Source organism: Atheta coriaria, unplaced genomic scaffold, assembly GCF_025399875.1.
Source record: "Atheta coriaria isolate IRGN ID8LTWV9N9 unplaced genomic scaffold, Caltech_Dcor_3.1 hic_scaffold_9_pilon, whole genome shotgun sequence".
NCBI classification, from domain to species: Eukaryota; Metazoa; Arthropoda; class Insecta; order Coleoptera; family Staphylinidae; genus Dalotia; species Dalotia coriaria.
In genome coordinates, this window is record NW_027045451.1 from 591,637 (window position 1) to 607,430 (window position 15,794).

Sequence of the window (15,794 nt, forward strand, 5' to 3'; positions counted from 1 at the left end):
TGCTTGTGTGTTTTCTTTAATAAAGAATATTTTTTAAGTTTTTCTGATTATAATTATTGCTGTTATTTCAACCCGATCACATATTTACCGATTCCTTAAATCATTTATTATGAAAAGTGCATGCTAGCGCCCTCTATTTATTGGAAACTACAACAATTTCAAATATAAACTTCGGCTCGTCGCCACTAGAGGCAGCACATTACTAGTTGCCGCGAAAACTTTATCAGCCTCCTCAACTTTCTGCGATCCTAATATTCAATCTTTATTTTGTCGACTCTCAGAGGCAAAATGACACAAAATTTGGACTCGAAACAGTCGAAACTCAGGTTTTGGTATTCGGATCGCAGAAAGCGAGAGGAGGTAAATGAAGGAGGCGGTAACTAGTAATGGCGGGTAAAATTAATGTTTAAAAATCTTTATTCAGCAAATGCAGCGTATTATTGGACCTTTTAAATACGGCTAATTGCAAATAGGGCCATAACGGTTGATGCTAGCAAAAGAAATTACTAAAATAATTGTAGAATTAAATTGTCTATCAGAATTCGAAACCAGGATTTAAAAATTTCAACTTTTAATTTCGAGCATAAAAAAGAGAAATCTTTTGTCTTTTTTATAACAAAATCTTTTCTTTAAAAATTTTTTGTGCCACTTTTATCATTTTCTATTTTTTAAAATTATTTAAAATTATTTTCGCTCGAAGATGCCTCGAAAAAGTTTTCATCACAAAAAAGGCAAAAGATTTCACTTTTTTATGTCGAATGCTGTATTCATTAAAATTGCAAATAGGGCCTAAACGGTTAACGTTAGCAAAAAAAGTTACTAAAATAATCGATGTAGAATTAAATTTTGTATCAGAAACCGAAAACAAAATTTAAAAATTCCAACATTTAATTTTCAACATAAAAAAGAGAAATCTTTTGCCTTTTTTATAACAAAATCTTTTTCTTAAAATTTTTTTGTGCCATTTTTATCATTTTTCAATAAGGATGCCATCCTGTACAGAATTTTTCAAGGATCAAGAATATGATGTTCTTTTTTCTCTAGCCCTTCTAGTTGTCGAGATAATTACCATTTTAATCCTGTAAATTAGACTATTCCGACGGCATGCACATGTTTCATTAAAATTGCAAATAGGGCCTAAACGGATAACGTAAGCAAAAAAAGTTACTTAAATAATCGATGCAGAATTAAATTATGTATCAGAAACCGGAAACAGAATTTAAAAATTCTAATTTTTAATTTTCAACATTTCTAATTAGAAGATTAAATCGTAATTATCTCGACAACTATATGAGCTAGAAGAAAAACAACTTCATATTCTTGATCCTTGAAAAATTCTGTACAGGATGGCATCCTTATTGAAAAATGATAAAAATGGCACAAAAAATTTTTAAGAAAAAGATTTTGTTATAAAAAAGGCAAAAGATTTCTCTTTTTTATGTTGAAAATTAAATGTTGGAATTTTTAAATTTTGTTTTCGGTTTCTGATACAAAATTTAATTCTACATCGATTATTTTAGTAACTTTTTTTGCTAACGTTAACCGTTTAGGCCCTATTTGCAATTTTAATGAATACAGCATTCGACATAAAAAAGTGAAATCTTTTGCCTTTTTTGTGATGAAAACTTTTTCGAGGCATCTTCGAACGAAAATAATTTTAACAAAATAGTTCGGCCCGGTTCTTCGAGGCAAACTAATTTAACTAAATTACTTTAGCTCTGCTCTTCGATCAAAAAATAGGAAATAACTTTTAAAAGTCGTTTTGAAAGGGCATTTTAGGACACTTTTAATGACATAACTTAAAAATTTGAATATTTCAACTCTGATTTTGGATTCTGAAAGTGCATTTAATACAGAATCATAAAGTTTAAGGGAACTTCCGGCTACAATAGTTCCTGAAGGCCCTTTAAAGGGTTTCAAGAAAAGAAAACCAACTTTTCTACCTGAAATTGACATAAAGGGGTAACATTTTAAATACAATATAAAACAAAAGTGATTAATAATATAAATTATATTCATATTCATACATCAAGTCATATTAATTACTTCAATCCACAAAAGGACCAATAAATTAATTTTAACATATATATGCAAGTATAATTTGTATGTTAATAATATAAATAACAATAACAATCAAAATGTTCCCAGTATTTCATCAACCCCTTGTTCACGTTGGCTTCGATGTGCAGCTGGACATAAAACCACCCTTTGCCGTTCCCAGTTCCAAACTATTTCATTTGTTAGCCATGGCACAACTGTAACAAAAGCAATTTTTAACACAATTTGTAAAATTTATGATCACAATATTATAAACTTACTACTGCTTGAAATAAACACTATTTCCTAAGCTATTCAGTAAGACGAAAGATGGTAGTCCCATTGGTACTCGATGATCATCATCTTGACTTATGCTGTACAGAATCCAAAGAAACCTAATAGAATCAAACGATTTGATAGCTTGTAAATAAAATGTTAGCAAACAAGTTTGTATGTATCGGTGCAACATCCATCGGTGTGACCAAATTCGCGATCACCAGCATTTATACGTTCGCCAGGACGTAGGAAATTGATGCTACAAACGCATGGTACGTTTGTAAATATCACTTAATAACAAATGTACCCGGTTTACCAAGTTCCTACGTGTGTTTAATCACTAGCACAATAGTAAACACGTTTGTTTCCAGTTAATCCGTAAATTTACACATCAATTATTTAGAAACTTGAATTATTCTGACGACGAAGCCTCGTGGCGACACGTCTCGCGGCCAACTGTTCTGTACCCACCACCTGACGACCAGTCAAGGCTAAGCACCTAAACAGTGTAGAAGATTGAATAATTGCTCAGCTTTCTTGCATTTGAATGCAAATATGCCTTCGCCAGTGGCACAGCGTCTTCCACACTCAAAACTGAAGATTTTACTATCAAATCCATACTTTCGCAGGTTTCTGAGTGACCATGTTGTGGGTTCTTTGGTAGAAACTCAACCCAACATACAGCTCTTTATACCTGGTATTACATATATTCAATATTGTTGCAAAATTATTAAAACAACTATAATCTTTATTTATATTTATCAAAAATAACATAAAACGTTTAAAATCATGAGTTAGCACAAATTCTAGTCAAATATTTACTTGTTATGATAAAATTATAATTTTGTTCCCAATGAATGATTTATACACCCAGTTTAATTCCAAGGTCAAATCTAGTAAAAAAGTTTTTAAAATCAAGAACCTGGAGGAGTGAGAAATTAAGAATTTGCAGTTATAATGTAGGCAACCCAACATACAGCTCTTTATACCTGGTATTACATATATTCAATATTGTTGCAATATTATTAAAACAACTATAAACTTTATTTATATTTATCAAAAATAACATAAAACGTTTAAAATCATGAGTTAGCACAAATTCTAGTCAAATATTTACTTGTTATGATAAAATTATAATTTTGTTCCCAATGAATGATTTATACATCCAGTTTAATTCCAAGGTCAAATCTAGTAAAAAACTTTTTTAAATCAAGAACCTTGAAATTAAACTGGGTGTATAAATCATTCATTGGGAACAAAATTATAATTTTATTATAACAAGTAAATATTTGACTCGAAATTGTGCTAACTCGTCGTTATAAACGTTTTATGTTATTTTTAGTAAGTTTAAATAAATATTATAGTTGTTTTAATAATAATAATACGGCCTACTTACAGTTCCATTACTCACAGGATTCAAATATCCCTCAGGTGAGTTAACAGCGGTTCTGCTTTGGACTTCTCTTTGGTTCTGATTGCTTTGTTGCATGTTTAGCAGACTATTCACATCCAGACCTTCTTCACTCATGTTTCTAACTTGGATATTATGCTGTAGATACCATGCGCCAAGTGGAACGCAAGAGAATCTAACTCAGGCATGCGCAATGATACCTACATTCCTAGTAAAGTCACTTCCAAAGCATAGATGAAATTAAACAATTATAGGTGTGAGTTTATTATATCATTTTAGTAACAGGATGAGGAAAAGGGTTGTTTGCTTTACGTCTAAATTCGTTTACATTGTTTCCGAATCCGAACCAAATAAATCGCATAATACCACACCATAAATCTTGAGCTATTAGTCTAGTACTATCTTACAAGAGATACCTACATTTGACGGTAAAAATAATTAGTCATAACAATAGGTAGTGGTCTTTGCTCTAACATTAATATAACTATCCGCACTTGCAACTAGCACATTCTCAATAAAGAAACAACATTCGTTTAAGTGATAAACTTAGCGTCCGGATTCATTGCGCGCAATACAATACATAGTTTACAGTTTACATTAGTGTTGTATTATAACAAAATGATTATTTTAGTTTGTTAGGTAATTCATTTGCTTTTGGATGAAGCACAATATGATCCTACTAATGTGTCTATCAAATAACATGATAGTTAGTTTACTTATATCGTTATTTATGTCAAGCCATAGTGTTTTAACTTAAATATTTGATGTAGATACTATACTGACTTATAACGTTGTAATCTTACCCTTAGTTTAATTGTTAGCTGTTACATTTTTTACAAGTGTTGCCAGCAAGTAATGGAAGCCACGAATTCTTTATTATTCTTCATTTTCAACGAGGTTGCACTTCTCATTGACAATATAGGCAAGGATACTGCACGATATACATTCGATACATTTGTGTTAATTCATAATAGTTTCGTTTTTCTTTAACAACTGCTTGGTAATCATTCATATTTTAAATATCAATAGTTTACTTTTATTGGTTGCTTACGCTTCGTAAATATTAGTTTAATAAATAGGGAATCTGTATTGTTTTAAAATGCAGAACTTTCAGTTACTAGCATTGCAAGGCATAAGATAGGAGGGTTTAAAAAGAATCATCGCAAATGGCAACTGCTGGCATACGTCTAGAAATTGAAAGAAAAACTTTGAGTTGTGATTTATTTAACACCCTGTTTGAAATATTCATTGAAAAAGATTCCTGAAGCTATCCGAAACGGTTTGTATATATTTGGTGTTAAATTATTAATATGATTTTCATTATGCAGCGGAAAGCTGAAAGGATTCTTGATTGAATATGCAATGAGGGATTGGGATGAACCAATCTCTGACATTTCAATTCTCGGCTATAAACAATTTGTTAAAACACTCATTGAGTCAGTTTCATGAAAGTTCCTTGGACTAACTAAATACTTAACGCAACGAAAATTAATTTATAACAAATAATTCAGTCTTTGAAAATATGTACAGTAAATATATGCATGCATATATTTTCGTAGATATATCCTTTGTATGTTTGTGTCCACTGTTCACCAAGTTATTTCCTAATATTGCTATAATATAATACTATTATACTGTGCACGGCACATTTCTTCATCCAAACCATCAACAACATTTTATTAATATCGCAACCAACGCACGTTGATATTTGAATCTATTTACAGTTCTCTCTCCGCAACGATGCCACCGCGCTTAATTTATACACTTGATTACACACTCGCAGCCTCGCGTTAATTTCCTACATTGTCCTAGGCGTCGTCACATCCTTGTGTTTCAATTGAGCGTACACGACTCGCAGCATTGCTGCTGATATCGGTGGAGGCGACACATGCTCATTGCCTTGACGTTGGGGCAAAATATTGAATGGTCGGCGCATTCCTGTCCTGAAACGATTAAATAAATAAGCACACACAACAATCCGCATGAAGGATAAGCGCTGGTGGAAATTTAATTATTAAACTCACTCAGCGTGGCGCACGGCGGCCCTTTGCAGGTTTTCATAACGGCCGGCCGCGGTTCGTCCTTGCACGCAAAGCCAGCTGGCTTCTTCGTGCCGTTCCAGACACACTGCAAAATTCTATACTTGACACCCTGCGAATCACAAGCGGTTGAGCACTTGGACCAGGGACCCGCCCGCCACTTGCCGACGCACTTCTCAGAAGTACATTCCTGGCGGTTGTTAGGTCGCTCACGGTGGTCGCACTTTTCGTTTGGCAGTGTTACGTTGCCGGGCAGGATGCATTGCACGTCACGACGCTGTAGTGCTACAAAAATCCACACAAACAGATTTGTATTATCAGCTAATTCGGCAATTCAAGGTTTATCAATGGTACCTTTGTTGAATGCGAAACACTTGGACTCTTCGCACGTACTCCATTCGGACGTAATCCATTTGGGACAATCGTTGACGCCACACTTGCGGATCGTGTCCGGTCCTTCCAAGCCGGCGTCCACGCACAAATTATTCTCAACGCCTTGGCTCTTGTTGTGCAGCTTGACGATGCAATGCACCGCGCGCATTTGAAATCCATTACCTCCGCACGTCTCCGAGCACTTGGTCCAATCGGTCAGCGCCCATTCGAATTTCAAATTCTCCGGCAGGCCTTTACCCAGCACCACCACGGATCCATCATCGTTGCTATCACGTTGCGTTTGGTCAATCATCAATTGGTCCTCGTCGGGAAATGTGGCCACCATACGGTGACCGCGCGAGTTGGAGAACGTCTGGAAAGGCCACAATTGCTATGTTTCTTATTAATTAAGCAATCACTTTAAGCGCATTGAATTTATACACAAACATGTGGAGTTGTAGTAGTAGTAGTAGTAGTATATAAGAGTGGCGCATGCAATAAAAGTGTTTACCTAAGTGTCGGTGGAGGTAGAGATCAAGAGAGTGCAAGTTTTATAAATCAATGATTAGTGTTATTTGTCGTGGGTATTATTATCACTTGATAGTGTTTTAGGGCGTAGAAACCTCACCTGTAGATTGGCAATTAGTTTTTGGAAGTGTGGCAACATCCTGCTACCGGATGAAGCCACCACGGGGACTTTCTCGGTAGCGCTCGCCGGAAGGTGTGACGGCACCAGCTTATTATTTGTTAATTTTACATATCCACAAAGAGCAGCGTTAAAGGAACACAAATTATGTGGTTAATCAGAGAAATAACTACGCACATTTCTACACACATGTCTACTTCTAGTTTAAATATATCACAAAAACAACAACGTTGACAAACGAAAATGTTAATGTTTGCGTTTTTTTGTCGGTCGCGTCCGCTTACGACTAACCTGGTCATCGGATCTGGCAGTCGTGGTTGGCAATTGCCAGGCATTCAAACTGTTCGAATCAGTTTTGCCGGGACGCGCTGTTGTCCGCGGTATCTTCTTCGGTTGTTTCTTTGGCATATCCGGCCGACGCTCATGACTGTGATCATCGAATATCGGATTCATTTCGTCCCGCTCGTGATGTCTATCAGCTATTTCAAAATCCACCCGGTCCCGGCCCCGATCTCTGTCCCTCGAATATCCACCGGTTTGCCGTTGAATTTCTTCCGAGTTGATAAACTCGCCCGGCTTAGGTCGGACGTTGAGCGTCAAGTCGGCGGACGAACGACCGGCGACGCAAGTATAAACACCGCTATCCCGATACGTTAGATTCTGCACGCGCAGGGCGCCCTTCTTGGACGTCTTGTATTTCTTTGTCTTTGGAAGGTAGTTGTGATCCTTGGCCCACTGTATGCGGGTGCGATTAAAGCGTTTCACCGGACATTTTATTTTGATGATGGTGCCGTGGAAGACGGTCGCTGCCCCGCCGATTTTCAACGAGATTTTCTTCTTTTTCGGGTCGTGTTGTATGAACGTACTATTCGAAGTCTCGATTATAGGTTTGTCGGTGTCCAGGGCACAGCTTTTCGTATTGCACGGTTTGCGATCGGAGGGTTTTGGCATCGGGCACATCGTCGCCGGTCTATCGACGGTGTGATTCTGTGCCATCACCTGTTTGCATTCCACTTTGCGCGTCTTTTCGCCACCGCCGCATATCTTGCTGCACTTGGACCATTCGGAAACGCGCCACCGCACCGGACAATCTAGCACATTGCAGTATTGCCGATCGGGCGGCGGCGGCTGCGGGCACATATTATTCGGCACGACGACCGTATTACCGCCGCCCTGCGTTACCTCATGAATGCAATTCACCTCGCGCGTTTGAATCCCGATGCCGCACGATTGCGTGCACGGCTGAAAATCGGAATAGTTCCAACGCGGCGGGCACGGATGATCATTGCACGTCCTAATTAGTATCTCCGGTTTGAGCTCCCGCGGGCAGAGGTACGGCGAGGTGACCTTTTGCGTGTCGTCTCGCACGCAATTCACGATCAACTCCTGCACGCCGCCCAGGCACGTCGCACTGCAGTGCGTGTATCCTTGCTCCTGCCATGAGTACGTTTTACCCGGCGTGCCGGGCGCTACTTTTATCACCGAATCATGGCGATACGGATCGTCTTTGATGTCGATGCGCTCCGAGCTGGAACTGCATGGCTCCATAAAGCATTTCTCCATTTCGATCGGCTTGGGCCCGCTGCACTGGCGATCAGGAAGTTTTGCTATCGTTCGAGAGAACTCCAGAAATATCTTGCAGTGCACTTCGCGTTTGCGGACGCCCTCCCCGCATGAGACGCTGCAGGGTCCCCATTCGTCCGGAATAAATCTGCAAGCACAAACTGCGAGTCAGCAAAGCATGAACAAGTGGCCTGGGGACCTTTATGCTCGCTTTACTTATTTATTTATTTATTGCGATAAAATACTTCCAATAACGTACGGTTGCGTAAACTCGTTGTTATACACGAGGGAAAATCGATAACAAATATGTAGATATGTACAGAGTTTTTAGTGCAGAGAAAACAAATACATGTTCGTATCAACTGTGCAATAATTAAACGTGACAATGCATCGGCAACGAGATATGCGAGAAATGGAACCTTCGTGAGACGCAGCTTGTTAAAACGTCGTCGTTTTTAGCGCAAATGTATTCCCTCACGACGCATTTTATCTACTAGAGACGCGTTGCTATTCCGTATTCTCCTTGTACAATCCGGAACGTCCGAGATTGACGTGTTTAGTGCAGTGGAGAAGGCGCGAGCAATTCCTCAGTGAATGATTCATGAAAGCAGTGCAGACGCAATTTATCCCCCTCAGCTATTTCATGTAGAAAATCAACCCCCGACCAACGCGGTGTCACGTAAACACTTTTTATTCGGTATGCGATTAAAAATTCAGTATGTGTACTCGCTGACTCCGTAATGGACACCGGCAAACCGGAACAGCGAGCACATGCATATTTTAGAATATAATTGATATTGACTCGGGCGGTTTTCATCTCGTGTGCATGATTAATCCGCTTTCTAAGATGGATTGCTGGCGTGTATGATTAATAACAGCCAATCAGTCGATGTGTATGTGTGTGAGAGTGTGCGTTAATGCTAATGGGAGGAATGGGTGCTATCTCATCATTAACCAAACTATGCCCGGCGAAGGCAGAGCAGACAAATTAACATACATCGGATTTTAAAGCGCATTCATTTCTTGTTTCAATAACTATCACTTTACAAATTCAAACGCGAGCAATCACTCAGCGGTTAATCCGTTCTGACTAATGCCTGACGGTTGTCGTCGATAGCCAGCCGGCCATAAGTACACTTTGAATTTGTAACATGTGAATGCAATACAATTTCGGTGTGAGTCAAACATGTGAGTATACATAAATCATTATAGTGCACTTGTGAGAGTGGTTATGCAAGAAAGAGTAGAAACTTTTGTATACTGAATTAAAAATTATGTTGGAAAAATGTGTCTTGTGAGAATAGTTTAGTTGAATATAAGAAAGTAGCATGGAAATAAAGTTGTTTAGATTTGTACCTCACATATACCCAACCGCAGGCAAAGAACACTTTGAAATTGCTGAAAATACAAGGCACACACAGCTACATTTAGACAGGGACAATAAAAATATGACTTTTTTGTTGCTGAAGCTTCAAATTTTGAAATTGATTAATAAATAATATCACTATTAGTAAACTGAAATAATTCGCAAGTGTATTTTGTTGGGATTGGCTTTGGTAAAATGCATTTCATCGAAAATTCGGTTGAAAATCATGAAAAATAAAGTTTGTGTAATGTTTGTAATGTCAAAAACAGTTTTTGCCCATCAGCAATGTTTGCGAGTTAAAACAGTTTCGAAAAGCAAGTTGAGCCTATTTTGATAAAATTGCGGTTGTAAAATAATTCATAGCGAATTTGAACGCAAGGACAACAATATGTAACTATGTTGTGAAGTAATCCGGTGGTGTATTTGTGATATTGCTCTACAAACAACACTGACAATGCGTTTTGTTTGCGCAAGTGGGTAAACTAGTGTTTGTTTATTATTGCAATTGCTTCCATGTGACTTACGTGCTCTCCGATGGCACCGTCTGCTCGCCGACGAGACGCTCAGCATGCGCGGGGGCCGGCGGCGGGTATGGTTGAATCAACGGCTGGGTGTGATACAATCCCGGCAGCAGTTCGTCACCATTGGAATGCTCGTCGATTAGGTGGAAAGGACATTGCATTCCGGTCGAGCAGGGCTTCGTCGCCGTCGGCTTGAGGCGCTCCGGACACAATGTGCTGGGCTTATCCTTGTGATCCCGGCACTCGACGACGCGCACTTGGACACCCTCGCCGCAAGATACCGAACACTGGAAACATATTTATCAGACCAAGAGAGGAGGTGGATTATTTCGGCCTGGTAGGTGGACTTACGCCGGACCACTGGGACGCGTGCCACTTTGGACAGTCGATCTGATTGCAAGCCTCCTGGAAGTGCGGCTTGCGTGCCCCACACTTGCCTTCGTTTATCTACGCAGAGAAAAGCGCGTGGATTAGCCTAAATTAACAATTACCTCAAGAGGGTACTGAAAGAAACGTGTTTCTTTAACTGTGCACGCTGCATAATGATGGAGTGCGGCGCACACAACACGCCGGTTGCCTGTCTGCGAAGAGTGAATAATTCAAAGTAGCAATCAAGTCGAAGCGTGCAACTTTCCGGCGGCGAGGTGAATTTTTCATTCCGGGCGCGCGCCCGCCGCCGCACCACATCAACAATAAGTGAAGAGTTTGCAATGCAAACTCGCTTAAACGGCATTTCCACAAGTTTACATTCTTTACGCTTTTCATACAAAAAGATTTAGGAGATTTGCAAATTGAAAAGGCAAACGCAGCTACTTTACGTTCCGTTTGACTTTTTGGTGCCCGCCAATGGAAAAGCACTCAAGCAAATTAATATTTTGCAAAAGTCGCCATCGACGATCGAATCCGCCAGACTCCAAAACTAGCACCTGAACGTTTACTTCACGTAGTTCAGATGTTGGTAATGAGACTTTTGGGAGTGAACTCGAATCGTTAAAGCGAGTTAAAATTGCTTGTTCCCGAGAAAAAAGAAGATATTTAAGATCCCTAGGTTTAGATGCCTAGGTCTGGCCACAAAACGGTAGCGAGTAATTTCTTTTTATGGAAGCAAGCCGCAAAAAGTATGAAAAACGGCCGAGACATGCTGAAAGGTAAAAGGGCTTTCTCTTCTACATACTCGTACTAACACTAAGCTTTTATTGTGAAAGCTCGCACGCGAAATTGAAACAATCATCCGGTTGGCAAAGTGAAAGGGGAGCACAAGTCGCAAAATTCACCCGCCAGGTCCACTAATTTTCGTATCTCATGTCTCGTGAGTATATTGCAACCCACAAAACCCTCCCGCGCCACCTTCAGGTACCTAAATAATGAACAAGTTTCGTGTCTGCTCCATTACGTCAACCTCGCCTCGCCTCGCGAACAATGCGCCCGGAATATGTGATTGTGATTGATTTAGTTGTGCTTGTGTGTTAAAACTCACGCGTATCTTGGTGTTGTTCGCCTCTTCGACGCAGTGCACCTGTCGAAGGCGCGATCCGCCGCCGCAAGTGACAGAACACGGGCCCCACTCCAGCACGTGCCACCTGAAAACGAGATGCGAAAAAAAAACCTCGTGTTATTTGCATGCGAAATTCACGTCATACATAATTTCGACAGGCATTTTTCTATCTCCTGCGTCGTCGGGGGGCGCTCTATCTTGACACACACCCACGACTACACACACATGTGCCAAGTTTGAAATCTTCGCACTACGTGCCAACGCAGTATCTCGCTTCTTTGACAAATTCTCGTTCCGTGTTGGAAATATTGAGTTCTTAATGTAATGATTGCTGTTGGGTGTCTAGAAAGTTTTCGCGAATCGAAGGGTTTGTTGACGCAAGCGCTCCCGGCAAAAAGCCCAAAACGGATATGTATACAGGGTATTTAGTAGATAAATTTTTAAAATCCATAAAAATAATTTTTATATAAAAAGTATTACTTACTTTGGTGGACAACTATGAGTATTGCATGGGACAACACTGGCGTCAGGTTTCTGCATCAAGTTGCAGAGTTGTTCCTCCACTTCCTCGCCGGAAACTCGATTTAAACATACAGAGCGCGACATTTTGTAACCTATTGCAAAATAAAACCACAAAAAAATCATGAAATGTTAAAAATTAAATTTAAACAACTTGTACCTCCACCACAAGTTGCCGAACAGAAGGAAAGCGTTGCTAAAGACCAATGGTATAAAGGTCGTTTGCAGGAACTGCCATCCCCACCACAAATACCACATGCGTCGATTTGTTTCTCGGATCCAATGCGGAGATCACATCCCACACGCTGTAAATCAAGCATTTAGAAAATTTAGTAAAAACCGGAAGTGTAAAACAGGATTTTTTGCTAAGCAACGGCATGTGCTGTTGGGAAAAATTGAAGAATAAGCATCGTGGTGACTAAAGGACACTTTCAATTTATCCGCACCGCACCGCCAGTGCTTGAAAAGTCTCGAGTGTCACTAGAACTAGACTATCCGGGTCTTCATGAAAGACTAGCGTCTAGTGCACTATATCACACCCAGCTTAAAAATGATTAGACAGGAGACAAAATCATAAGAATGTACAACGGCACACACACAAATGAAGTAATAGGAAGGTAGCAATATGTAGTGCCTAGGTATTTCCGGCTTTGACGTTACTTATATCCCCGTAGTCGTTATCGCCGCAATTTTATAGCGCACATCGCCGAGAATGCGTGCGGAAGCAGGATAGACTTTCTCCCCAGTTTTGCTAGCGCCGAGAGAAAATTATTAAAATATGTAAAGCTCGTTTCGTCCTGCAATATAGCTGATGCCGTGCGCATCACCATCAGTGTGGCGCTACAACATTCTTAAGTGTTGTATATTTTCCTTACATCACAAACCGAAATTGACTTTATGTTTGCGCTCGAGAAATTCCACGTGCGAGCGCTTTTTTTTATTCCACGCTCCCCTACTTGCTTTGCAGTTTTCATTTTCCGTCCACTTAACTTGACTGCTGCTTTATGCATCCCCACTTGTCATTGCCACTCCATTAGCGCACACGCCGCGTATGCTGGCGGGTGCGAGTGAGTTGCGGAAAGGTTGATTTTTGATTGACTCACCTGACACTTTCCATTGATGCACATATCGAGGCTGCCCGGACGACACCTGGTGCCGTCGTGCACCTTGTCGGACAAGCGCGCTACCACCAGCATTGAATTATCCTCGTTGGGATAATCCACCCCGGCTGCGGGTTTACCGCGACATGTCAACGCGCACGGCTCCACATCGTCATAGTGCGGCAGCCAGTTATAATGGATGCCCTCATACGGCTGGGAATTGAATCCGGCGCATTGAACCTCACGGAATTCATGTATCTCTGGACATGGCTACATTTGGACAGTGATACAATGATTATTCTCTTCATATTTACTCGAATTGATTGCTGTATACCTGCATATTACAGATTTTGTATCGGAGACGGTCCCCGCGACATTTTGCAAGTTGGCACCGGCGTAATTGATGCGAAACGCCGCCGTCACAGGACCTAGAGCATGCCGACCACTCTGACCAGGCGGTCCATCCATTTGCTCGTATATCAATATCCTGCAGCTGCGACGACAACTCCTGCAACAGCACAACACAATTTTCACCCTTGGGAATTTTATATAAACGACACCTGTCACTCTCGCTTGTATTAATAGTCGCGAAATTTATTACAATACGCTTGTATCTCCATTAAAAAGTTTTTTTCTTCGATACTCGATGCTTGACAAGCGAAACTTTTATTATTAATGAATTTTTGAACTTGTACGCCGATCATACATACTTGCACGGAATATTTAAGATGGAAAGCGTATGATTTGTGCCAAGAAAACACTACTCATCATCCGCCATCAATTATTCCAACAGATAAAGTGATTAATCATCAGTTATATATATGTAATTGGGAAATATTTAAGTAAAAAATTTTAAATTTTTTTTTTGTTCAGTGTCGAGTCCGAATCAACAATGCATTATTCATGTATAAAGTGCGCAAGGAGCGCGCGACGACGGAAGAATGTTAAGCAATGAGGGAGGAAACGCTCCCTACTTTCGGTGCGGTCGTTGGATTGTCCCAAACCGGTCCACATTGTCGGGCGACGCAAACCGGGGCGGCTGTGTATCCAGCATTCTGCGCCAAAACTCGAAAGGCGGTGGATCGCCTCTGATTTTGTTATTTCAGCCTTCCGGCTTTGCTCCCGTTTACATTCAAATCTACGGCATTACGCCACAATTGCACACACAAAGTCGCTCGTTATACCTTTCCAATGTGCCTCAAAGTAGGTATATCGTAATATGCCAGCGTAAAAATAATTCCCGAATAACAATTTTCGCGCAAGGAAAAACACTGCAACACTGCGATAACATTTAAATTCATTTCTTCCTAATTTCTTCAAAAACTAATATAAAAACATTAAAAATTAGCAAAACATAGAAATATTCAATTCTTTAACTCTCCATAACCTCACTTCCGGTTTTCCTTGTGATGTCGGTTACTTTTTTGTAAAGAAAAACATTTAAATTCATTTTCTCTCATTTTTTCAAAACTAACGCGACAAACAAAGAATATTTAATTCATAAACTCCTCGGATGCTCACTTCCGGTTTGCCGTTTGATGTCAGTTACCCAACCAGAGTCGCAAAGGTGAAATAAAGGAATGGCACTAATTCAAACACATTATTTAGTTAGATGGTCCTCACTCAACTCGCACGCACAGGTCAAAGACGTAAATAGGATTTCCGTTTTGATTCGGTTTTTTTCATTTCGAAACGCCCCATCCGCCCATTGAACATCCACACCCCACAAATCAGAGTCTATAAATAGTAAGCTCTCGTTACTAATTCATAACACGGCAAATCGCTGGAAATCGATTTTATGTTTGCTGCGAACATATATATTCTATAAATATATTTGATGCACTTCACCATCTATATTTATATTTATCAAACAATAAATTTTTTATAATGCGCGCAAAAAATAAAATTAATTACCTGCAGCAGGCAAATTATTATTTTCACAACCACATTCACACATTGGTGCAAATTGTGGCGGGTTATTAATTAATTATTTCCGTAATTAATTTCAACAATGAAAACAACGTGTTCACAAATTATTGATGTATGAATGCTATTTTCATTTGTGCATATTTTTGGTTACCGAATGTGCAAATCTCAACCGAAAACAATGCAAATTGATGTTTCATGCAAATGCAACCCAATGACAATCCATCCGCCGAGCTAGAGATATATAACTTCTACATCTAGACGATGACAATGGATCGATATTCGTGTAAGATTTATAAGAGTCACGAGGATGAATAGATGGCACGAGATCATCACGAGGATATATTACCAACTAGAATTACATTTATCAAAATGTTTCCAGTGGCTGTATTTTTGTTAACCTCAAGTTTTGATGCATTTTGTATGCGAAAAATGAAAATTAAACGTAAATTACCACCGGTGGAACAAAAAAAAGCCCTGTGTGCGAGAGGACGAATTTATTAGAAATAATAAAAAGTTGTGG

General features: G+C 39.6%; 1 protein-coding gene and 1 long non-coding RNA gene across 6 annotated transcripts in view; both read right to left on the bottom strand.

Moving 5' to 3' along the window:
- Positions 1–1,996: 1,996 nt before the first annotated feature.
- LOC135799156 (uncharacterized) lies at positions 1,997–3,113 on the bottom strand. Its single transcript, XR_010549905.1, has 2 exons — positions 2,319–3,113; positions 1,997–2,255 (listed from the first exon to the last, which is right to left on the bottom strand). It is a non-coding gene; the product is annotated as an uncharacterized lncRNA (long non-coding RNA).
- Positions 3,114–3,964: 851 nt separating this feature from the next.
- nolo (no long nerve cord) overlaps positions 3,965–15,794 on the bottom strand; it is a 55,177-nt gene continuing 43,347 nt past the window's right edge. For 2 of the 5 annotated variants that reach the window (XM_065311138.1, XM_065311139.1), the window contains 12 exons: positions 13,680–13,853; positions 13,349–13,615; positions 12,406–12,550; positions 12,211–12,340; positions 11,709–11,811; positions 10,583–10,678; positions 10,235–10,518; positions 7,073–8,492; positions 6,764–6,871; positions 6,118–6,526; positions 5,749–6,048; positions 3,965–5,667 (listed from right to left, as the gene is read on the bottom strand). In XM_065311138.1, the coding sequence (XP_065167210.1) occupies positions 5,558–5,667; positions 5,749–6,048; positions 6,118–6,526; positions 6,764–6,871; positions 7,073–8,492; positions 10,235–10,518; positions 10,583–10,678; positions 11,709–11,811; positions 12,211–12,340; positions 12,406–12,550; positions 13,349–13,615; positions 13,680–13,853 (3,546 nt within the window). In that variant the 3' untranslated portion in view covers positions 3,965–5,557. The remainder of the gene's footprint in view (positions 5,668–5,748; positions 6,049–6,117; positions 6,527–6,763; positions 6,872–7,072; positions 8,493–10,234; positions 10,519–10,582; positions 10,679–11,708; positions 11,812–12,210; positions 12,341–12,405; positions 12,551–13,348; positions 13,616–13,679; positions 13,854–15,794) is intronic. The other 3 variants (XM_065311140.1, XM_065311142.1, XM_065311141.1) reach the window with 3 other exon arrangements.